The sequence below is a fragment of the Citrus sinensis genome, chromosome 7 (assembly GCF_022201045.2).
Source record: "Citrus sinensis cultivar Valencia sweet orange chromosome 7, DVS_A1.0, whole genome shotgun sequence".
In the NCBI taxonomy this organism is placed as follows: domain Eukaryota; kingdom Viridiplantae; phylum Streptophyta; class Magnoliopsida; order Sapindales; family Rutaceae; genus Citrus; species Citrus sinensis.
The window spans coordinates 26,627,887-26,653,705 of record NC_068562.1 but is presented as its reverse complement, the minus strand read 5'-3'; the positions used below and the strand labels follow the sequence as shown (position 1 = coordinate 26,653,705).

Sequence of the window (25,819 nt, the reverse complement as noted above, 5' to 3'; positions counted from 1 at the left end):
TGATAAAGTGTAATGATGTAAATAGTAAAAGATGATTCCCTTGGTGCCTATAAAAAAGATTCCCTAATAACGTGTTGAGGCATCGAGTCCTGAAATTTTATAATATAAAATTGTAGTAAAAATACTTAGGTAAAATCTTATATTCTTTCTTCAAGTAATAAAATCATCCTTTGTGTTTTTCTTACTTTATTTTAGTATCAGAGCCAATACTCCCAAAAGAAGTTTTTTTAAACCTTCTATAATAAAGTATGCTCTGTGGTCGCAGTTGAAACTGATCTTCCACAACAGAAACATTACTGAAGACTAGTGAGAAAAGGTCAAAAAAAAAAAAAGGTAAAAAAAAAACTCAAATGAATTTTATTTGTATTGAAGGCTGATATTTACATATTGTACATTTGCTACAAAATTGACATAACCTCACTACATAGTTCATTCAATGGGAATTTTACTTTGCGCTGACTTGTCATCTGAAGAAGTGATATGTCAAAAAATGAAAGAACTCAACTACTTTACAAAGACTTAGCTAGCCAAAAACATACTGAACCTAATCTGAACAAAATCTTGAAGCCACAGTTTATCTACCTTCAGGTGTACTCAATGAAATCCGTGAAGAAGAAACTAATTTTCAGAGCACATCAACTAGTTTACATACATCTGTACTAATTTTTATGCATATATCTTCTTGCTAATTCTTCAAGAGTCATTCCGAAGATTTAATTTCACCACGATCAAGGTGTTACATCTGAAATGCTGTATCACTGCCCTCTCAAAATCATCATTATAAGCATGCACTCATATTATAACAGTTGCCCATCAAGATCACATCAATGGAAGGTATGCCCCGCCATGTCCTCTCCTCAGCACAAGTGGCCCAGCATTTTCAGGAACTCTATCCAATGCTTTCGAGCATGCATTGACCACATCATTGAACCCAGTTGCCACAGTTGCCAACTGCAACCTTAACCTCAGATCCCTAGTTCTCTTCAACAGGCATCTAAATGACCTACCCAGATATTTAGCCCATTCTGCAGGCAATCCTCCGCCAGTTAGCCAAACTGAGAATTGGGACTGGTCACCTCGGGCTGCCACCTCAGCCCTATAAAATTTTGCCAGTTCTCCTAGCATAGAAGGCTGGAGGGGAAGTACAGCCACAAACTCAGCCACAAACTCTTCCGTTCGTTCCGGATTGAGCATCTGATTCCAAAGCACCAGAGCCCACTCGCTTGGCTGGTTAAGACCATAGGCTTCTGCAACAATTAGAGCCTCCTGAAAACGAGATTGCTCAACAAGTGCTCTCCTGGCATTGGTTTCAGATAGGTTGAGCCACTTAGAATCGGGCATTCGGATTTGAAGGGACACAAGGGAAGCTTGGGCACAAGCTCTTCGTGTTTTGTTGCCAGCATCAATAGAAGAGTGGACTTCAGCGGCTTCAATAAAATAGCGCATGGATTCTAGGAGGTCTTCATTCTGGTCCTTGTCGACACGATAAAACCACTGCCGAGAGGATTGCTCTGCTCGTGACTCTAAAAGAGCAGCTGTTTCATGCTTCATGTCAAAGTGGTTATAGACCTGCAAAAGGAAGAAAGGGATAAAGATGATAAGACAAAAACTGATACATGGCCGAAAGGTCCAAAATATAAATAAGAAAAGTAAAGGACATATTGCATGAGCCTATGCAAAGAGGAATTGAACCCTTGACCTCTTGCTTCAGCAGCAAGAGGTCAACCAACTAGGTTATCCTTATGGAGAATACATTCATTAGATAATTCAGCAAAGATTTTTTCCACATACATATCTCAACATAATAAATAAAGTAGCTGTGTTGACTCAAAATCTTTCAAACAGTCTAATAGCTTTGGATTTCCCAGGATCTCCAACCCAGATATAAACATCCCCTACACTAGCTTTACAGAAGAAATTGAGGGATAACATATATATAATTAGAAATGATTGATGGTCTGATTTAGGGGCCAGCATGTCTGACAAGAAACTATATTCTTGAAGACCGATACCACGACTCATCAGTGCCTAACTCTCATCTGTATGATGTACGACCACACAAGTAGATGTAAAAAGTTATCCAAGATATAAAGTCAATGAAGCATATACAAACCATTGCAAATGCGTCAAGGTCATTAGAGTTAAAATGCTTCAACGAAGTGAGAACAGCCATTCGGAATCCTCTGACAGCCTCAGCAGTGCCTGTATTTGTGTCTGCAGCAGCAGAATACTTCTGCAGAAGTAAATCCAGCTGACCATTTTCAATGAGAATGCCCAAAATGAAGTTTAAAGCATGGAAGTTCCCCACTCCAGTTATCAAGCGAGCTAAACATGGGAAATCACCCTCATATACATAGGCTTCAACTCTAGTTGCAGCAAGGGCGACAAGAACATCAACTCCATCAAGGCAAGCTGATGATTTGTAGAAGTGGTGGCAGAGAATGAGAAGCTCAACCTGACAACGAAATTGATGACTTGCAAGTCAAAAACAAGATGAGAGAGAAACAGCATATATAGTTATCATTTTTTTATCTTTTGTAGTGATTATCACCAGAATTGGTTGGCACTTTCACAAATTCTTTTTGAATGTGAAAATCTCAATGAAAACACACTTCTCAAATAACAACCATACCTCACATGCATGTGGCATTTCCTGTCCGGTAATTACTAACCGCATCAATGCATGGCCGATTTCTGGTTCAGAAGGACAAAGCTCTGCCCACTTCAAGAAGTCTGAAAATCTCCACAATAGAGGAGCTGGTCCTTCCTCTTTTTGAGAATCCATATAACCCCCACGATGTGCAGCCAATAAACCCTGGAGAAAATGGAAAATGTTTAACCAAAACATATGGCAGACTACAAATCCCATTGACTAGAGGAATGGGTTTGCACATAATTTATCATAGACGAAAGTGATAAGTTTCTGGTTCGAAAGTCTATATCAGTAGGATAGTATTGTCTGGCCAAAATCAATTCTTAATGCAAATCCAAAAGTCTAGAATCATAATTTAAGCATTCCAGTGAAAATGAAATTTGCATGACACACCTTCAAAAAGGATTCAGCAAGAATTTGAGCAATACTAGCAGCTGGCATAGAATGAGTTTGCACAAGAAGATGGGCTTCTTCAAATGATTCTTGTGCTTTAAGAGAAAGAAGCTGTAGCAATTGAACTGGCTGCTTGTTGAATGCCTCCGAAAATTGAAGACCCAAGACATTTGCAGCTTTTACAACTGCTATTATCCTCTTACAAATTCCACGTCCACTACCTTCAGGGAAAGAAGTCACCAAGCTCTCTAAAACCTATATTTGCACGTTCAAATATTAGAGTCCAACAAAAAATAGAAACAGGAGACCATCAAAAGGTAAAGAACCAAAGAAACTAAAGGGTCAACATTTATCACGTTAAAATGGCCTCAATATCTGGTATTTACCATTGAAAACGTAGTTTATTTACATTGACCAGCCAGTAACAGAAGAAAGAAAATAATAGATTTGGACAATAACCTGCAATGGATTGATCAATTGTCGTTCAAGCGGTATATTGCATGACTGAAGGACAGAAAGCACTCCCTCATCAAGGATTGATATTGATACTTCACTACTAGGTGTGGAGATAGATGCAAGCTTTAAAGCAGTATCCACAAGAATGAATTCAGATGGTATGTGAGCTGGAAACAGCTTATGTTGCAGTTGCTTGGCCGCTGTTATTTGTCCAACCTCCAACAATGAAAGAACAGCTCTTTCCAGCTCAGCAGGTTCAACCCTTTCCTCCCACTTTGGAAAAGACATTTCTACCATCGAGCTTTCATCTGGCAACAGTGAATCATTCCTGGAGTTAGGAGGACCAGAACTATCTTCTGAATCAGTACTTCTATCTACAGAGTCCGTTAGTTGTCGTCTAGAAGAAACAAAGCCTTTGGCCCTCCGTTTTGTTTTTGAACTTCCCCCAGCAGTGGTTGAAGAGCTGACATCTAAGAATTGGCTCTTGAAATGCGCTTGGTTATTTTCTCTAAGATCATGTTTCTCTACAATTCTCTTCCTCATTGTATTGATATGATTATCCATTTTTGTTATTATATTTGCAGTCTGGTCAATTATATTTGAAGAATTTTCCCGGGTAGAATTGATTAAACTGAAGTCTCCTTCACTTTTCACCTGTGCTTCTGATTCCACTGCTAAGAGCCACACTCTAGTCTCGATTTCCCGCAGAAGATGCAATGGATAAACCCTGATAAATTAATCATCACAGCAGTCAGAAAAGATGGTTATACACTACGAATCATAACAGAAACAGGATCTACATTAAAATCACTTACGGATTAGACTGGGTTATCATCCCACTTAGCCACTGCAGTGAAAGCAGCAGCATCTCAAGAAGCTCTTTAGCAGGAAGATCCTTCTCCAGCTTTTCTGCATGTTTTAGGAAAAATAGTCCAGCCTGCAAACCAAATGACAGTTGATCCTTTAAATAATATGCAAGCAGATGGAAAAGTTGTGATTCTGCTTGGAGAGTATTGATTGCACAGACGAACATACCTGTAAAGGAGGGAAGGAATATCTTATAAACAGCGTCTGGCAGTGGCTCCACAAAGCAACTCTCTCTTCTGGGACATCCCAAAGGAACTCTTTCCATTCAGCCACCAAGGATTCAGCCTAAAAGTGTGAAAAGCAAAAAAAATTGAAAAGATAGGAAAGGAATTGGCATTAAGGATGTTCAAAATAATACCAGCTACAGCTTAAAAGTAAAGAATCCATGCAACCGTGAATAATGCGGAGGTATGTAGCAGAGCAACCATCAGCAAAGAGGCATTAATCTGAATTTAAGCATTAAAAGGAAACAACAGAAAGGAAAACTCCAGGTAGAAGAAAAGAAAAATAGTTTACCCTCAAACAGTGTCCAAACTAAAACTCAACTACATGTAAATGATACTTATTCAATCCAACTGCATGTAAATGACACTGTTCTTCAATCTCTATATAATATTAACATTGGGTTTCACTTCAGACTGTCATCTCAAAAATTGAAACATTGAGATGAACATTTCCCTGAAACCTTCTTATTAGAAGCGTCTTCAAGCACATGTACAAAAGAACATACAACTTATCTGCCATCAACAAAAACTTAAGCACTATGCACGAAAAGATCATCACTAAGAGAATTCAACAACAATGTACTAGAGAACTGTCTAGGGTCATAAAAAATGTAATTATCCACTTGTTGAATTTTAGGTAATAAGGGAAGTCTTGGAATAATAATCCTGTTTTAGAAGAATGGAAACAACTATCAGGGTGGCCTCAACAATACCAGAGACTTTAATGCACTCAGCATCTAAGGAAAACATTTTACCAATAATATCACTACTATCACTCTCAATTTCAGGTAACAAAGTCATTTTAAGAATGCAAATGGAAATCGATAGAAGTCCTCCAATCACCTGATATTCTGGAAATAAAATGTCTAGCCCATCCTTATTGAGTTAATGAATGTAAGGATAAAATACTTTAAGAAAATGCACTAAATTCATACTCGTGTGGACTTCATAGTTCATCCTTCCACACTTTAAATTATTTATTCTTTCTTACTTCAAATCCAATCATAAATCCTTTGTTGTGAGATTGGTCATGCAACACAGTAGCTTTCGGAAGGAAGAAAAGATTTCCTTTGTATTTATAGTACCTGATTTTCTGTAACACGATGAACAGTAGATTTCCAAGGTCCACCACTAGCATCCAACTGCTTTGCCCAGTTGCGTGCTTGATCCCATTGGCCATTCCTTTCTAAAGCTGTTAAAAGCGAAGCATCATCTAAAGTCTCATTCCCTAGGTGTAGACCATCATCTTTCCGCAATGAGGGTTCTGCTAAATTAATTTTCCAGTAGAGTCGTCGATAGTAAGTGGCAGCAGAACTTCCAACACCAAAGTCAGTAGCAGCAAGAAGTTGCAGCAAGCATCTTTTTTCATAAGGAGATGGACAGGCTGAAAGCATGGCATCAGCAGCTTGCACAGCAGTTGAGCTAACCCATGAAGTTCCAATCTGCCCCTCTTTTCCTGTATATGCTGGCAACTGGCTCGATTCTTCCTTTATTCGGGCAGAGAAGGAACCCAAATGTGCTGATGCTTCAGATAGGCGCATCTGTGAAAATGCCTAAACAAAATAATAAACAAATGAGGTTGTATTAGAAAATGATCCTCAACTCTTTTCCAAATGCAAATACACTGTCAACAACTATTGTTACTCAAACAAGTCAATAATTATTCCCAAGTGAAAATACCTAAACTTATAACTGAGGAAGCAGGCAATATAGGGTATGTTATAGTCAGCCAATAGTATATTCCATGTAAGCTTTGACTTTAATGAATCCCTTATGTTTCTTCCTCAAAACCCCATCAATTAGGCAATTCTTAAAACATAACACTTAAAAATTTCTGCCCACAATAACACTTAAATGAAAATGTTGCACTACGGTCCAAAACGGTTAGAGACCTCAAATTATCAAATAAAAGGTCTAATGCTTTGGTTCTGTTCTACAAGAAAATGGGGCTGCTTAATAACCCATCATCTGAAATTATGTATTCTCCTTTGAACTCCAAAAGGAGCATGTAGATAACACTAATTAAACTTCATTCCTTTTCAATAGAAAGAGAAAACAGATTGTATAGATAAAAGGAAATTAGCAAAGGTGAACAATCTGGTGAGATGAGCTAAGAAGGCAGAGTTTTTGGATATTTTTATTTTTATTAATTTATTATTTTCCTGAAGGAAAAGTAACGAATTTAGATGATCGTATTCTTTAAAATTATTTTATATAATGTACTTTAATTACTTGCTTTGGAGCTAAGCGAATATCCATCTATATTCGTAGGATCATTGGTCACTCAATTGAGTGGTTCAGACATTAAGGAATAAAACCTACAGCCTGCCTCCAAAGAGATCAGGATGCATGAACCACCATTCGGTGAGTGCGTCAGAGAGGTAGATCCATCTGACACAGCCAAGACTCGTAATTTAAAAAAAAAAAAAAGTTTCTCCAATTAAGAAATGCAATCCAGGGTATGGATGGAAAAGCTGAGTATAGTTTGGTTACCAACCTGAAGAGCACGGATAAAAGGTAAAAAAGAACATGACGGAAGGAACATTTCAAATGCCCTTAACAGTGGCAGAAACAAGTGTTGTTCACAAAGCACTGCAACCATCTTGGAGAGAGAAGCAGATCCTTCAACTGAATCACTTTGAAAATTTAAACATTGATTAACTTTTTTTTTTCCTTCTTCCCCAGTAGAGCCTTGGGCAATAACTACAGTTGAACTAGGATAACTAATTGAAACATCGGATGAGACAACCAAAGGATCTGCAGATATTGGCTCTATAAGCCGCCTACGTTTTGGACTCTGTCGGTTGTAATGAAATGTAAGAGCTCTACCATCCGCTGGTATAGCATTAGTAGCTTTCACAGCTGCTGCAACATTATCTGCTATCTGGGAAGCAATGTCATTCACCTTTATAGAAGAAGTTTCCCTGTAAGTTGATGAGCATGATTGTATGTAAGTCTTGGCAATCAGCAATATAATGTTTTCACAGAGAGGACAACTCTTAAATAGTAGCAACAAAAACACTCATTTTAGCATAATAATTAAACAAGCATGTGGGGCTGCAACCTAAAGCTCAAACATTTCTAACTTGAAAAATCATTCAAAAATAAGAACTAATAAGGATCATTTTATGATAAGATGTTGATGGTAACCTGGCTGCAGTAATTTCCAGCCAAACTGTTAAGCAGGATAATGGAGTCACATCTGGATAGCATGATGCAATCATTGCCAACACAGACCAGGATAACTCCTTTGCTTTAATCAGTAGGGCCTGTCCAGGACTTTTCTGCTTCTCACAATCTGCTAAAATCCTAAAGAGCTCAACAGGGATATATAAATTTTCATCCAATACGGAACTTTCACTGCTTTCTGTAGCACCTGAGTTCAATGAAGAGCTAGCTTTTTTTCTTGACTGCAGGCTTCTCAAAACTGTTAATATGTGAATTTTGAGACGTGGATCACTAAATTCCTTTGATGCCTGAACCACAGAAAAGGACACAAAATGGTAAATATTTTCATTGTAAAGCTGTGATTTTCATTGATCAGAGCAAAAACTAACCTACAATCATACAATAATAAAAATGGAAGTGAAACTTACCACCTGGACCACAATTTCAAAAGGGTATCCTCCAACCTGAGCTTCGTACAAAAATCCAACCTTACAAAAGAAGAATGATAACATAAGATTTGAAGCCGGAAAACAATTCATCACTCGCAAAAACAAAATATCAAAAACAGTTGAGATATACCCAATCATTGTCTTGTGCTAATACAGCAAGATATTTTGTGCTTAAGGGAAGCTGATGCATCTGGCAAAAAACTGTGACTAAATCCCAGTGCTGACTTGCAGCTTTCTGTTGAGATCTTAATTCGGTGCCATCACCATTGCCAGTTAACAGCCAAGACCCACATGTCTTTCCATCTAACAGCACTGGAAGACTAGCCTTTTCCAAATGCTGTAGGACAAGCAGAAGAGCCCTAGAAGGCCGTGCACTAGCAACTGAACTTGGAGATCCCTTTTGCTTAGCCTTGGTCGCACTACCCTCTTGCAGATATTCGTCCGCTAGTGCTCGAGCTAGAGATTTTGTAATGTCACCTTCATGGGGTAATGCATAAAAAGCAGAACTCTTAGGCGAAAGTTGCTTATAACTTTCAGCATTTTCGCTAGATTTATAGAAAGAGGATATCCTTCTCAAGGCTGATACATCCACTCGGAGCAAGCTGGCAGATAGACCGCAAAGCTCCAGAAAAAAGGTACATGAAGCAACCAATACAGAATCTTCAAAATGCGAAATAGCAAGTGGCATGACCTAAAAATTTACACGCCATCAGTTACATATAACTAAAAATAAGTAACCTGACTACAACATTATTGTAACATAAAACAGAATATAAGTTGCATATATCTAAAATAAGTAACCTGACTACAACATAATAACAGCATAAAACTTATAAAAGCAAAAGAAACTCATTCAGTTGTGACTAAATATAGATTATAAGAAAATTGATCCTTACGGATGAAAGTAGAAACTCTTCATTTTTTATGATGGGAGCAAGAAGTGTCTGAACATCAGATTGAACATTTGCCAATCCAAGAGCTGAGGAACTTGATCGGCCTTCTGATTTCATCTTCTCAATTCTAACACCAAGAAGCTGGTTGAAAGCTGCCAGTGCACGACCACGATGTAAATGATGCTCAAGTCCAATTCCAGTTTCCTAAAGGTAATGGAGGAAAGTGTGACAAAACCATATACGTGATCCAAGCAACATGAAAGCAGCCAATGAGCCGAACAGAAGTAACAGTAACAGCATCCAGATGATTCCGTTGCAGCCATGAAAAGAGCTTTTTTGGTCAGATTTTTGTCTTTCAAGCACTTAAGATTCTGTGCAAGATCTTCCTGGGCATTCAAAGGAGTTCAAAGCAAGCTTGATTTTTAAGGTCAAGTTGGATTTAATCTTTTTTTTTTCCCGCCTCAAGAAATCTGGGTTTAGAAATTTCCATAGTAATTGATAGATTGTACATGTTTGGTGTTTACACGTTTTGATTAGGAAAAATATTGAGCTAATGATAGTGCCTTCGATTATCACTACTGTAGTGAAATACACAATTCATTCACTGCAGAAACACATTGTTCATGCTGCTGTAGCTGAATTGTACAGTAGGAATCTTTATCGTTTTATATTCTTTCAACAATGATTTTTCTTTATTATTAGGATGTCTTTAATCTAAGGATTTGAGTCAATGATAATTATTTTATAAATAGCTTCAATCTACTTTCTAATATGGCAAATGATTATTAAAAAGATCATGGGCACAGCTCAAAATTTTCATTTGCGGGCCCATAGTGTTCAAAAATAATTTGACGGTCAATGCACAAAGATTAGGCATGGTAATTTGGGTTGGCATAGAGTTTTATCCGTAATATGCCGTATTTTAGCCAACAGGTACTAAGACCGTGTATTAATCATGTCAAGAATATCAAATACTAACCAAACCCATTTATTAGTCATGTAACTTTTTTACCATGATTTTAATTTTATTTAATCGCCCCTTAATATTTTTAAAAACATTCTCCAGAATATTTGTATTATTACCTAATAAAACTCTAATCAACTTTTTAATATAACTAAATATTTTTTATAATATGGCCAAATTAACAAAGTTGAATGGGGAGTTAAAAAAAAAAAAATCAATACAGTGTGGTTAAACAACCAGGGAATATGATTTGCTTAAATTTTGCATAAATAGAAAATAATATTGTAAATGTTTGAAAACTTGCTTAACCTACAAGCTTACGCTCAGTGATGGCCAGAAAAAAATAGTTTGAAGCTCTCAAATAGGCCGCAAGACCCATACCAAACGGGCTTATCATGTGGACCAGGCCCAGAAAGAGACTCAGGAGAGATAAATACACACACACACACAATATAAACAAATACAACAGCGATCGTGAGGGGAGATAGATTCAAACAGAAGACCTCTAATACCTCTAATTCCATGTTAAGTTAGCTTGACATGAAAGGTTAAGCTTAAGCTCTCTACTAATAGTGAAATATCAAGCATATCATAGAAGTATCCTTTATATAGGGAACCAATCATAAACACCACTTGGAATCTCCTCAATAAAGATATCTCAACACATGTAAGAAATTTCACCTACAACAATACTAATAGTTCCATCTGCAACCATACTAACTACTCGGATTTCAGGAAATAATCCTTGGGCAAAAAGGAAAACTCTGCCAAAATTGGATTAAAAAAACAGTATTTCATCACGTTTCATCTAAATTGCATGAACTGATTGTTTTATGCAAAAAAGTACATACCTTGAGTGAAGCATCATAAAGTTCCTCTTCAATGTGTTTCTGGATAGTTGCTTCCCACGAAATAGCACTGACCTCAGCATCTCCATCAGCAAATGTGAAAAAATCGACATCCCCTTGCAGCAAAGTTTCTGTAGGCAGACCTGAAGGTGACTGCCATCCTAGAGGACCCTGCAATCCGCAAAGGCCATTCCCAATTACCAAGAAGATAAACATATTAGATCAGTAAGAAGTAATAGTTAAACTGCCTCCATACAATTATATAAGCATACAATAAATATTTTCACTGAGTTGTAAGAAAACAACTGTGAAACCAATTTTGACCAAAAAGCTAGAAAATAACTTTGAAAGGACAACACCATAAGAGATTTTTTTTTTTTTTAAAATAAACAAATAAGAAATGGGAAAATATAATAATAATAAAAAAGAGTTGCAACTCCCAAAAAAAAAAGTTACAGGAACAAAATGCAGAACAAAAACATCATTTGACAACAGTTTCCCAATTTTACAAATAAAGAAGAGATCCCCTAAACTCAGCAGAAACCAACACCAAAGAGACCCAAGAAAATGCACTTTATCCCAAAGGAAATCAAAGCCCTCATTTTCTGCATCCTAACCCAAAAGAATTTGCATGAAAAAACATTTCCATAACTATAGCAGATGAGGAGCACAAAAACATGTTAGCAGGAGATAAAAAGACTGACCTGCACATAAAGCTGAATCAACCTTCTTACAGCCTTCGGAAACCAGCAAGGCAGGATCTGTGAAAGTGAAGTATCACGTCCAGAAGAGAAGAAGATGCTGTCACGCCAATTAAGGTAGTCTGATAAATCTGAATTAACAAATATAGAAAAAAAATTATGCGTTAGCAAATTAAGACCACCGAAGGATTAATCTTTACATGTACAAATCAAAGAACCAAAGAAAATAAGAGTTTTAAAGCTAACCATTCTTTGCTTTAGGACCCAAAAAATTGCACCTTGGCTCCTCTCCAAAACATGCCGCTACAAGTGTGCGCCACAATGTAGGGAAGCGTTGCAGGGTGGGTCTCAAGTTCTCTAGTGTGCACTGGGCTGAAGAGCTACTATGCCTTATACTACCACTACTTAGGCAGTTTTGAATTGGGGCTGGAGCATACATTAGTGTTGCTAAAGCAGCCATTTCTCCCCCTCCTTCAGCAATGTCATCAACAGTATGAATTATATCATCAATCTCAGGAACACTCAGGTTGCTACCAGACACTAGACTATGCGACATTGTTGAACGAGCATTAGAAAATGCTGCATCATATTCATGCCCCTTAACCCTAGAAAAGAGCAACCATCTGGCCCAGTGACAATTTCCCTGAACAGTTGTATTACAGAAAACAAAGACATAGGTAAGAGCGCACACACAAAGTATTTGTCACATAAGGGCCATGTGTAAATAGTAGCAAAACACGAATGGTATCAAGGAGCTTAAACATTGCTTATCCTAAGCCAATTGACAACAGAGTGGAGACTGCACCTTGATTATAACACTCAAAACAGTTCAATATTGATATGTTTTGAAACTACACTTAATCTTGAAGTCTACTTCAGAGTGCATTAGGAAAGAAGTTGAGCATGCAAGGGCAGGGGAATTTTGTTTAACCACCATTCTGCAAGTTTCCCTCCTCAGCAAAATTAAATGGTGACAGCACTCTCTTAGCTCAACTAAAGTAATTCTGCGTGAAAACTAAGAAATCACCATCTCTAAGACTGTCATTAGCATGTATCACACAATTTTATGTTCCAGTCCGCACAAAACAGAATTGTGAGCTTGGACCAAAAAAAAAGAATTGAGCTTGGACCAAAAAAAAGAATAATAAAAGAAGAAAATTACTATTCTAGCTGGAAATAACACATTTATTTTGGAAGGGCTTGCTTTGTGCTGGCTCATTCATTAATTTTCTGAAAACGCCAAGATTTACCAACACCAATGCCTTTAGTTCAGACTTTCTCCAACTAACCAAATGGAGCTTAATAATAAGGGTAGATTATCATTATCAAAACCTATTTTCTGTGTCTTGAATCAGAAATATAAGGACTACTCTTCCTTGAAAAAAAAAATATTTGGAGATAAAAATAATTAATTTCATCAACTAACATGAATCTCAAAGATGATGACTTGATGATAAATAATTTATAGCCAATAAACATTTGGATGCAAAATTGTGATTGATAGAAATAATCAGAGTAAATCCAACACAAAAGATGATAATTTAATGAGAAAACACTTACTGCTGCTTCTTGTAATGAACAGAGTAAATCATTATCTTGAACCAACTTGTGATGATCAAGGTAGAGGTCCAAAAGGTTTGGCAAGTTATGTTCTGCACAGTGATGTACGAGTAATTTATGCAAAGCGTGCAGTGTGTCAACAGTAGATCTTCCAATATTTGATAAATTCAGATCTGAGAAACTCTCAATAGAATCATCCTCAGGTGACATTTTATTTCTGTTCATAATGAAGCCTGAACGGGCCAAAAGAGATACTATTTCTCCTGTGCCTTCCCAGTATTCCTTCAAAAAGACAAACTTTTTTGCCAGCTCCTGCTCCATGAGCATTCTTAACCACGTGGAGCATATACCATTGGCAGAAAACCTGAAAACTTTAATTTTGGGAACATCCAAGCAAACAGCATCCAGATCTTCAATAGAACATATATAATTGCCAAAGTCAGGTAACTCACTATTGCAACCAACAGTAGCAGGCTGCAAAACATCTAAAGCAATCTGGAGGCTTCCCTCTGATAGCACTGACGCAGGAATAAACTCCAGAAGTTTGGAGACTTCCTCCCAGTCATTATGGCATATATGGTACTCCAATTGTGATTCCCACAATACATGAACACCCATATGAAAAGGTTGGTCCAGTACTATCTGTACAAATAAGTAATCTATTAGAAAAATATTTAAAAATTCATATTTAAGTACTAAGCCATATAGAGAAATGAAACCAAATTATGGTTGCAAGAACCATAATAATACGGTGCAATACAGCAATAGTATTCAACAATAAAGATATGGAGATTAAGATGAGCAAGAAGATAAAGAAAATAACCATAAGTATGGAATGCAAATATACACTTATCTTAATTTCAAATATAAACATTCACTGAGGGACCACCATGAGTTCACTGACAGATAAACTGAGTTTTAAAGCAAAAAAATAAAAATAAATAAATAACTGAGAAAGTATAGATTATTGTGAATTATAAAGTAAAAATGAAAAAGCCATTGATTTTGTAGAAAGAGAAAGAAATACTATAGATATCGTGAAGAACATGTACCACTATAGGGGCACAGAGGAAATAATAGCTCTCTTACTTTTAAGGAGAAGAGAGCCATTCTTTCATGCTTAAGCATATGAATCTAGAACACTAATACCTAAAGCTCAACATTCAGTTATGGTAGAACTGTAGGGTGACAGAGAAGTAAAGAATTCATTCAACAGCATCAATTATTGCCTCTTTTTGATATCTTGTAGCATGAGCTTATTGTAATTATCCTGAAGCATAAAAAGGTTAAAATCATCGTATGAACCGTACTTTGTGCTCAACTTTAATTACAGCAATTATTAAAATTTAAAAGATCCTACAATTCAAATTGAGAAAAATAAGTGGATCGTATATCTAGTAAATTCTCAATTGATCACATACACAAGAAACATTTAAAAGTTATTGTGCAATAAATTTCTTGTTCATAGGTATTTAGTGAAAACATACATTCGATTTAAATATAGTTAGTCGAAACCTTGACCAGGGACCAGATTCTATCTCACTACAACGACAACTTCCTTCCACTACAAATTCAAAAGGATAAATGTAATATTTTAAATGGTAGGACACAGAAGTAGTGACTTACACGATCAATGGTTCTTTGATCCCACACATTTGACCACACTGCAGCAGCAACCCAATATCCAATATGAGCATTTTCTTCATCAATCACAGGGTTCGATGAACTTTCATTGACATTTGTCCACGAACCCAAAACAACCCCATCCACCTCACCACACTCAATGGTAAGATTGTTAAATAAAGGTGAATCCAACAGGCACAAATATATTTCTCCTGGAGACTTTAAAGCTGAAGAATCACTTATGAATTCTTTTTGCCTGCCATGAAATGTTTTCCAGAAACTACTGCTAGGGTAAAGCCTCTTTTCCACCAGATAGAGAAGCACAAAGAAGGGAGATCAAAGAAATAATCAGACTTTGGACCTCAAACATGGAGCACATGCTTGCAATTAAGAGAATTACAAATATCACTTTATAACAATCACATACCTGAAGGAGTGACATCCTCTCCAACATCTTCCACTCATATGATCCCAAGTATCCGTATTTTCTCATCTCCTCAGCAATTTGCATTCGTAGTGATCTCCTCACAGTACCGAATACCAACTGTTTGAGGCAGATTTCGATGTCTTCCCCAAGTCTCTGCAGTGTTGCCACAGCTAGTCCAGTTTCACCCTATTGTTCATGTACCATTAGTGCAGAAATAAAAACTACTATAGCTTTGTTCAGAGTAACAATAAAGCTACCTTCAAAAATAAGTCATATGCAATAGCTCTTCCAATGTCGCGAACTTCGGTGAAGGTATCATGATGCTCTTCTTCGCTGGAAAATTCTGTTGAATGATTAAGATGCAGCTGAAGAACTGCCAAAGGCAGACGACCAGAGAGTAGAGCATCTTTGACTACAGTTTTCAAGTCCAATTTATCTATTTTCCAACGTGCAATCATCTCCTTTGGATTTTCCAAGGGAAGAACCTTCCTCCTGAGAGCTGCTCCTTGTGGCACTGGAAGAGATGTTTCACCAGAATCTTCCAGTTCCAACACAGCTTTAGAACTCAAGGAACTGTGAGGCATCAATGCAAGGTTCTCAACGTCACTAGCGGCGGCCTCAGACAGTGTAAATGGAATTTCACGTTGATTTACAGTATCCAACAATCCCACATCTGCTGCAACTATAGACAGTTGAGATTCATCCTGTGGCAAATTTGGATCCACCAAACATAATGCCTCCTCACTTTCCTCCTGTACCATGATGAAAACGCATTGCTTGATTCTAATGATATATGTATGAACTATATCAACACGTAGGAAATAAAACAACAGCATACCGGTCCTTGGCCTGGCTTTTTAAGTTTTGCACTAAGTCGGCTCTGCAAATTGCGAATAATCTCCAAAAATTGAGCCATCTCATAAAGCCTTTTACAATTTTCCATCTCATTTTGTTCTTCATCTGGTAAAATTGGTGGAAGAGGAAGTATTCCATTTCCATTAAAGCCCTGTAGTAAGTATGCATCATTTTTTTGCTGTTGTAGTCCGTATTTGCGAATCATTTTGGTTACAAAGCTAGTAGCCACTGCAAGAAGCCTGTGATAAAGAGCATCAGTAACTGGAATATCTAGAATACTAAATGCAAAATAAAAATAATGATAATCATTAATGCATTATGATACCAAAGTTGATTAACATCCAGAATCATATACTTCATGATTCTGTAACCTGAGACAACTTTTAAGATTGATAGACTTTTTTCCTTTTTCTTTCTTTCTTTTGATAAGAAACTGTATATTGTATTAAAGACGAGGAATCATTACAAGGAGTGGATCAGCTGTCCGCTAAGAAAGCAAAATAACAAAAACTTTCTGTGCTGTACGAAAATATACTAATCACCCCTCTACAATACTAGACCAGCCTAGACACCTGTCCCAAAACACTCCCACCTATTCATAGATGTTATTCTTCACTTTTTTAAAAGAGACAAAGAAAGCTGTATTAATACAGGAAAAATAAAAGGAGGTACATCTGAGAACCAGTCATCCACAAAGGGAACAAAAAACAGGGGAGGGGAACTTCTCTATACCAAAAAAAGCCAAAAAAAAGATCCTTATTTTTTGCATTAGAAACTCAAAATTGTGTTAAAGATGAAAAATCAATACAGTGAAGTGGATAGTTGTCCACAAAGTAAGCAAAAACTAAAACATTTCTGTTCTATACAAAAATATATCCGATTACCCCTCTACAAAGCTTGACCAGCCTTTACACCCCATCTCAAAAACCCCCTCCTAGTTTAGATGAATGAAGACAATAGAAGAATCTTGGTAGTAATTAAGGGTGGGCAAAAAACCGACAACCCATAACCCAACCAAACCCAAACAAAATTAGATAGTTTGGGTTGAAAACTGATATGGATTGGGTTGGGTTCAACCCCTTTTAATTTAGTTTGGGTTGGGTCCAACCCATTTAACCACTCAGCCAATAATTATAATATTTTAGGCATCAAATTTACTCAGTCCATAATACAGGTGAAGGTACCACTGATTAATGGCGCAATGAGATCAGTGCGCAGACTGCCCTTACTGGTGGTTTTTTAATAAAATCAATTTTCAATATAGGTAAAGGTGCCGCACATCAACAAATAGACTAGAGGGGGCATTTGCCCACTGTTTTTTTTTTTTGGGATACAGTGAAGGTAGCATGCATTAATTTGATGACAGAAAGAAGGTAGCAAGCATTAGTTTGATGATAAAAAGAGACTTCAAATAGAGGGACACAAAGAGACCAGAGGGGACAGTCACCTTACTGGATTTTTTTGAACAAAAAGATAATTTTAATATGTATTTATTATTCAAATGCATGACAATTGATAATGTTTTTAATAATATTATATGATAGGTGAGTTAACCAAAGTCATTCGAATTGAAACTCAAACCAAATTAAAATGGGTTGGGTTGGCTGGGGTTGCAAAAACATTAGGTTGGTTTCAGTTTTCTCCACTCAAATCAAACCAAGAAAGTTTAGATGTCAATGCAATGACCCCAAAATTATGGGCTGAGTAGATTATTTAGCTGGACCCATCCCAAACAAAATAAATTTTTAACCCATCCAAACCAACCCCAATAACCTAATTTGGTTTGGGTTTGGGCTTAGTTGTGGGTTGTTGGTCTTTGCCCACCCCCACATGATACTCCTTAGAAACTAAAGCACAAAGTAATCCTAGAAGATGGACTCCATCCCACAATTCTTTAAACTATCCACATCTATCTCCTCAAAATTTAAAAAAATATATATATATTTACTGCCACAATACCCCAAAAGAGAGCTGCCACTGCACATTTCCAAAGAGTTTTAGCCTTTATTCCTTTACCAAAAGCTAAGGAATTCTTCATAAGAAGAGAGTTACAAGAAACCGGGATGACCGAAAAAATACTAGCCTCTTTGCGTAATCTATTCCACAACTTTGACTAAAACGATGAAGGAAAAGGTTTAAAAGTTTCTGCACTTCTTTTCTACAGCACACACCAAGAGGGAGGGGGACACAAATGTGTCCGAAAAATATTTAACCAAAGTAATAGAAATACAAGAAATGAACAACTCATATCAACAGAAGCAAACTTAAGGAATATGTTGCATTCAGACCTACAAAAAAAAAAGAAATCCCTGATGGACTGTGTGGCTTTCTATCTGGAGGCAAACACCAGTGTACCTACACCTCTCTCCTGAATTATCTAGAGGAGGAATAACCGACGATTCCATGTGGAACAAAATTTTATTCACAAATTTAAACACTGATCAAGATAAGATCTAAATTGTTGACAAGTTTTGTCCGAAATTATGAAACCTTCAACAGTCATCATGAGGAGATGATAGAAGCTTCTGCTAACTTGCTTTGCAAATGAATAACAAAAATGCAGACCTTAGCAAATCCACAACAACAAAAGAAAATGGATGATAAGTCTTTACCTTGAAGCAGTAGAAGACTCATTGTCATTGCCATTTGTACGAGTCATCAGATAAACTGCAGCAAAGATTAGTCTCAAAATGCCCTCTTCTACCAGATTGACATCCACCAACATTTCTAAAGATCTGTTCATTTATCAGGATAGTAAAACCAAATAATCAAAAATGTTAGTCAAGCCCTTGTAAAAACCTACAGCTCAGTTTGTCCATTACGCACATGATGTTCAAAAATCAAATGCTTGTCTGTTATATTAAAAAGAAGAATTAGGATTTCAGAAAACAAGACCAGAATTTATATTTCCAACCAACTCCGAGTTTTTAATCAATATAAAGGCATGCGAAGTAGATATGCACGACGACAAATAGATAAACATATTCAAGTCTACCCCACCCTATCTCACCTAGTATTTTCAGATTGGTGCTTTATTGATCTTATCAATTTTCTTTAAGGACAGGATTCAAGAATTTACTGCCGGAGACAATTGAAAGCCTCCAAGAAAACAATTCCCAAATTAATGTAAAACTGTACTCCTGAGACTGTAATAACTGCTTTAATCTAAGAGTGATGCACTTCTCAATTCATTATTCCAACAATCGCTATGAAAATCAACCCAGCCTCAGTCCCAAAACTATCTTGAGTTAGCTATATGAGTACTACCTCTATAATTATCACAAACTATCACCTAAAAAGTAAAAACATTCTCCTCTTATCATTTTGCATTAGCACTCAAATCAAGTTTCTATAAGGAAAAAGAGGGGAGGAGAATGAGGACAAATTTTTGGACCACATTATGAGGAAATACACCATCTGAGACAATTCAAAGCCCCTGAAAAAACAATTCCCTATTTAAGCTAAAAAATAATCCTGAAAAGTACCAACTGATTTAATCTAAAAGTGATGCACTTCCAAATTCACTATTACAATAAAATCTACGATCAACAACCCAGCTGCAGTCCCAAATAAACTATTCTTAGCAAGCTACAAGAACACCCGCTCTACAGTCACTGCAGTATATCATCTATAACATTCTACCTATTCTCTGAGTCAGTACTTCCTCTGCTCCATATCACTATTAGCATTCAGTTACAATTATTCAAATAAGTGAAATATAAATAAATAATACATATTTAAAGGAAGCCTCTTGCATGATATTCAAAGATATATATCATAACTTCACTTTATTTCATACATTTGAATTGGTAAGGAGTTTAAGGTTAGATTGATTTTGTCTTTCAGGAAGCTTTTGCCTCTCTTTCAGATGTTGATAATGTTTAACTGTCTTCGAGATGCTCTCTTAATTTTAATTTATTAAGCTGTTTTTGAGGCCAGGGGACATCTTGTTCACCTTTTGTAAATTTTTTTCCCCTATATAAAATCTACTTAACAACAGGATTCAATGAAATTTCCACTTCATCGATCAGGACAAAGCAGTTATAGAAAAGAGTGAATATACAAACACACAATGTACACACATAAAAATGAGTGTATGCATGCTCGCACAGAATCTTACTTTTTTATTTCATCAAATTTCATGTACTCTAATGCCATTTGCAATCGACGCATACGAGAAATTTTCAGCTCCCACCCTGACATTGCAGTAACACACATGTCAAGATTACATTGAGAAACAGTGTATCAAATGCTTGATAGTGGCCACTCTATCCAAGCAACAAGTATCTATCACAATATGCTAGTACATAAAAAAAATTCAGTAGAGGAGCTACACCTCACAGTAATTGAATATTAGATAAAAGATCTCATATCATGTGTTTGCCCTCACTATAATCCATTTGCGATTAAGAAGGAATGATTGACATTGCTGCTCCCCCAGATATAGACCACTTCAAGTCTCAGCAGTTCCTATTACTGTAAAGCTTGTATCCAGCTTTACAAGAAATTTTTATTTTCTTATTCTTTTTTAAGAAATTTTTTTCTTTGACTATTAAAATGGAAACATGGTTAAGAAAATTTTGGTCTCATACTCTTCAAAGGAGAGTAGTAATGAAAAACATGAAAAGAGAGGGTAAAGAATGAAATAGAAAAGGAGGATCCTCCAGTGAGAGCCAAGTTCTTTCTTCCTCTCTGTCAACTAAGAAAAGAAAATCAAGCTCCTCCTAGCATAGGAATTCTAACAGCAAGCATCAACCACATCAAATGTTAAATTTTAGGCTGCAGGAGGAGCGAGCAGTTCTTGCATAAATGACAAATTTGCAACAGAAAACAAGAAAAATGCAAGTGTCCACAGCAGCTTGCTGGACTATATCTAACCACAACAGCCAAGACAAGATGAGTTTTTTCAGAATATACAAGAGACAACCCGTTTTTGACAGTCATGGCAAAGATTAATGAACAAAAGTGTGATGTGCACAAAACTAAATGCAAGCACCAAACCGTTCCAATTAACACCAAGATGCATTCATGCTCCTAATCATTCTTTAATATACCTAGGAATAAGATTAAGAGACTTGGTAGTCAAGGAACACACCGTTCCTCGTATATAGCCTCTTTCAGCACAATAACAATCCTCGTTATGATCCTGTCACTACTCCTAGATATTAAAATCATCATTTCAACAGCAGCAACAAAGTCAAGTTTCAATCTACTTTTCTCCTTTTTTTGTGTCATTATATTGAATTAAATTGTTTAGTGTCAACAGTAGGTTCATTGTACTTCATCAATTGTTTAGTGTCAACAATAGGTTCATTGTAATTCATCAATCTCACTTAGTGTTAATGAAATCGAGGCATAAACTTGACCACTGCTAAATTTAGCAACATTAGATTCTTAACTTCAGAGTCTCAATGAAGATCAAAAAGCCAGATATGGAGTAAGTAGTTACACTTTACTAGATGATAACTACGGAATTGAAGCATTGATCCTAAACACATTCATAGACACCAAATTAAAGACCACATGCAAAAACTTGAAGAATTACTCTCACCATTTTCCAAACACAAGCGATCTGCCTCTTCAGGGCCTTCATACAGGAGAACTCTATCCAAAATTTCAACTTTCCAAGGCGACCAGGGCTGTTTAAATTCTTCCATTTCGAGATTGCTTTTTATTTGACTTCCTACACCTGTATTTATACATGCCTGCCGATATCCAATGGTTTCAATAGGGAGGAAATTTGGTGAAACTGAAATAGCAGGGAGAACTACGGAAAGACCACCCTCAGTTACCAAATAAAAACATCCCTGGAAAGTACAACCCACTGCTTCTACAACAGAACTTTCTTTTCTCCCTTTTAGAGAAAAAGTTTCCAAACCAGGATTTAAAAAACTGTCATCATGAACTGCTGAACTCATATGAAGATCAAAGTGAACAACTTTAGCACCATTTTGCTCCTTAGTATGATGCTTCTTGGCGAGCCGAGTGATTCCCAAAGATGAAAAACAGATGCAATCATCCTCAGCATATCTATCAGTGGGGAGAAATATTTTCCGCATAAGGTGCAACTGTGCTTCAGAATCGCATGAAGTCTGGTCATTTGTCTTTGACGCAGCAGAAAATCCATTCAAAAAGATATCTTTCCGCCTTCCTTTTCCATGAAAGATTTGATTAAAACCATGATTATGAGAACTTGAAAAACAAGAATGTACCCTTTGATGGCCTATATCAGAACCACCAGCCCCCCAACCAACCAACATACCAAGCCCCAACTGCGAAGAATGAGCAAGCAGTTTCGTGGAAGTGCTATATTTTTCCAGAATATCATCACCACCACCTATGACATATATTACACTATATTCATCAACCACAGCTAAGAGGGTGGTATGTGAAGCAGCAATCAACTTTTTAAACATCCTCCCATCAAAATGGCCATGTTGATGACAAGTTGGTGTGCCACAAACTTCATCTTCCTGTTTAACTTGCATATCAGCAGCCGTGGATAACTTCTCTTGCTCCTGCAAACTTGAGCACAGGCTGAGCCCATAGGTACTTGGAATATCAAGCTTTGCCACATAGTCGCCAGACATAGCAGCATAGAAAAAGATAAAGCCAGAAGAGCTGAGGCAAACAAGAAGCTCATCGGTAAAGCAGAAATCAGTCCACTCAATCATTGACCCTCCATTTAAACTTTCCTCAAGCTTCACGGCAGAAACCCATTGGATTCCCCAACTACTCAACCTAGAAACAAGAACTGCATGTTTGCTTCTGTTTCTCTCACTGCCATCCCTAACACTTACAGACAAAGGATCGACTAATGCTAAAAGGAACCCAAGTAAATCATGTGAATTCCTAGAAAACACTCTGGTGCATTTGAATGAAATGTTATTGTCAATACCTAAAAGATCCGGTAACACGTCAGACTGAAAATTTAGGCTAGATGAAGCCAAATGAGAATTTGTAGGCACATCCTTCTTAAGATCCAAAACATTCTCCTGCCTATCCTCCTTAAGTGATACAGAGTTACCATTAGCGGGGATTTCGAGATTTGATAAATTACTATCAAAAATCGTAAATGAAACAACCTTTGCAGACTCAGGAAATGAAGACTCCTCAGGAAACCTTGTCCAAAAGCCACCATCTGATTTGATGGTTTCAGCTTTGGTGAAAAAAGACCTCAACCACCTCTTCGAACCAACACCTCTCAATGACTCATCATCCCTAGCTTCCATGTGCATATCGTGTGAATTTTCCCTATTTCCATTAGTTATGTATTCATCGTCAGCATCTCCAGGGGCCTCACAAAATAAACTAGAAGACTCTTCTACCTCCACACTATGAACTAAAGTAGAAGAAGGCCCCCACTCCACCCACCTCCCTTGTCCAAAATTATCCTGCATAGCACGTCTGGCCTTTGAACTGATATCACTAGGATGACGAAAAGCATGGACTGTCACACACTGGTCGCCAGACACAAAAAGAAGCTCTCTAAATGAGGTATCCTTGTGCTGATTATAGGTGTCCCCACATACACCCCAAGCCAGTGAGTTCACATCAGAAACAAAAGAGTAACTATTAGATCTTGAAAAATTACGTTCATGAGAAAAACCATTATCAAAATCCACTACTGATCCAGAAGTGCATGGGGCGTCGTCCTTTGAATCTGACCTACTAAGAGAAGATGAACATGGATCTTGCAGACTTCCGTCATAACAATTTTCCACATTGTTACAATCCACAGAATCCCCTGCACATGACAATCACGGGGAAAAAATAATCAAATCAGGAAGCTGACATGGATAAAACAACAACAGTAGTACAACCAAACTAGGTGAAAAATATATGCAGTAGTATCACAGGCAACAAACAAACATATGTTCAAGTATTGACAGTCTGGAAGAGACAAAGTAAGGAAAGAATGTTACCTGGAATTAGAGGAAACAGCAAAGCTTCACAATGATACGAAAGCAGCAATAATAGCTCTTTCGTTGGAGATATAAAGGCTTCACGAAATTCTGAAAGGTCGAATGGGAACTGGGAGGGGCACCATTTGCGCAACTGAAGTATTGCAATACCTTCATCCCCAACAGAACAACCCATTTTGATCCTATGAGTGAACAAAGGAACCAGAACATGAAATATGAGAACTGAGATTGCAATAGTCAGCATAAATATCATGATACCATTCAAGGAAAGGTGAAGCAGAAAAGAAAACCTCTTTAATAGAATTCGGTTGAGAACCAATAAATGCAAAGAGACGACTCATAAGATTACATTCATAAGGCAAAGTCAAAAACCATTTCAAGTTAGTCAAAATGTACTGATCAGTAAAATGATATGAAGGGATAACAAAGAAACAAATAATTAGACACTTCACCTACATCAGAAATCATTCATAACAGAAGGTTAAAATGTTTAATGGAATTCAAAGTTATAACAATTTTTTTTTTAATAGCAAACAGAGAAACTTATATTGTAATCCAATGTAATAAGAATTGATTTACATGAATTCAGCAATTGGAAAGGCTTTTTACCCATCTGAGTTCGACTCATTTCGGAATGCAAATTTTCAATTACACAGTTTGGCTGTTTATATACAAGCTATCTCCAACATTCTTCTCACTACTCACTCTAAAACACGTCAATAATGTTAGTTCAGAAAAGAATAATTGATTGAATTTCATTAACTACTAATTCCACAGAAAGGTGCAAATGACACACTAGGGTGCATTCGTTATCATCCCCAAAACTTGTGTTACATTTCTCCGAATCTCCGAGCAAATTAGATTATACATTTATTACTAGTTTCCAAGCACTAGTGAATTTCATTTTCCAAAATCTTGTAATACACTCAAAACCAATTTTTGTATTCTGAAAAGGAGGAACTGCTGCCATTTTAGAGATACAATTCTCTAACACGAAAAGCACAAAATTTAATTCCCATTTTCATATGACGAAACAGTTACTGAAAAAAATAATTTGCAAAACAATTCAAATCAGTCACTTAACTCATATTTTCTATCAAATGGTACCTGAACTCTCCTTTTCCGCCAATGACAAGCTTAGAGAAATAACACTACAATCAAACAAATCATGATTACTTATCAATTGAATATCACTAAATGATAATCAATAGCTCTTAATTTTCTCAACTAAACATCTCACCTAATTTCACTTTCCAACACTTCTAAGCATTAAGCAACCAAACACAGCCTTAATCTGAATACATGCTAAGGTACTTTAAACTTAATAGAGCAGTTGAGAAGCCAAAAAAAAAGAAAATTAAAAAATTAAAATCGGATAATCAAATTTCAACTACGTCATCGATAGTTATCGAATACATATAAAATATACGCACAAAACAACATCGTATAACAGAAATGAAGTTAGAAAATCAAAAGGAAGCATCACTAAAACCCTATCACATCACAAACAAATTGAACTTCAAAAAGGAAATGCAATAGAGGAGGATTCGAGAAAGAACCTGAAGCCTAAAACGGATTGTCGTTTAACGAACAAAAGCCATCGCTGCAAATCACAAAATTCTCAATATTTTATTTTGCTTTCTTTGAATTTTAAACTTTTCTCTCTTAAAGGATTTTGTATTTCGTTCTTTTAAATAAAAATAATAATTTCTGAGAAGATCCTCGGAGGAGAGAGTGGCGTGCCAGAGGGCGTGAATTTTAGGATTCGAAGCTGGGTTCTGGCGGAGCGAGCAAGTTAAGGGTTTTTTCGACA

General features: G+C 36.6%; 1 protein-coding gene across 3 annotated transcripts; it reads right to left on the bottom strand.

Annotated features, from left to right (window-relative positions):
* Nucleotides 1-346: 346 nt before the first annotated feature.
* LOC102626916 (uncharacterized) lies at nucleotides 347-25,819 on the bottom strand. Of its 3 annotated transcripts, XM_052431507.1 has the most exons (27): nucleotides 25,566-25,819; nucleotides 25,114-25,157; nucleotides 24,007-24,188; nucleotides 21,633-23,828; nucleotides 20,202-20,277; nucleotides 18,694-18,816; nucleotides 16,065-16,320; nucleotides 15,484-15,978; nucleotides 15,227-15,412; nucleotides 14,803-15,099; nucleotides 13,177-13,818; nucleotides 11,863-12,259; nucleotides 11,620-11,747; nucleotides 10,919-11,086; nucleotides 9,107-9,307; nucleotides 8,341-8,901; nucleotides 8,190-8,249; nucleotides 7,744-8,069; nucleotides 7,091-7,517; nucleotides 5,679-6,146; nucleotides 4,538-4,654; nucleotides 4,318-4,439; nucleotides 3,506-4,229; nucleotides 3,047-3,301; nucleotides 2,633-2,815; nucleotides 2,114-2,455; nucleotides 347-1,569 (listed from the first exon to the last, which is right to left on the bottom strand). In XM_052431507.1, exons 3-27 carry the CDS (start codon nucleotides 24,179-24,181, stop codon nucleotides 820-822), a joined length of 9,675 nt encoding a protein of 3,224 aa, XP_052287467.1. In that variant the 5' UTR covers nucleotides 24,182-24,188; nucleotides 25,114-25,157; nucleotides 25,566-25,819; the 3' UTR covers nucleotides 347-819. The 3 variants fall into 3 exon arrangements, with proteins under 3 accessions (XP_052287467.1, XP_006464509.1, XP_052287468.1); XM_006464446.4 differs by lacking the exon at nucleotides 25,114-25,157; XM_052431508.1 differs by lacking the exons at nucleotides 21,633-23,828; nucleotides 24,007-24,188; nucleotides 25,114-25,157; nucleotides 25,566-25,819 and adding an exon at nucleotides 20,418-21,614.

Excerpts from the sequence above, each read along its gene's own strand:
- LOC102626916 (XM_052431507.1), bottom strand. The coding sequence starts at position 24,181 with ATGGGTTGTTCTGTTGGGGATGAAGGTATTGCAATACTTCAGTTGCGC. Across the intron at positions 15,413-15,483 it reads CATATGACTTATTTTTGAAG|GGTGAAACTGGACTAGCTGT; the intron begins GTAGCTTTATTG and ends CATGAACAATAG. Across the intron at positions 8,902-9,106 it reads AAGAGTTTCTACTTTCATCC|GTCATGCCACTTGCTATTTC; the intron begins GTAAGGATCAAT and ends GTAAATTTTTAG.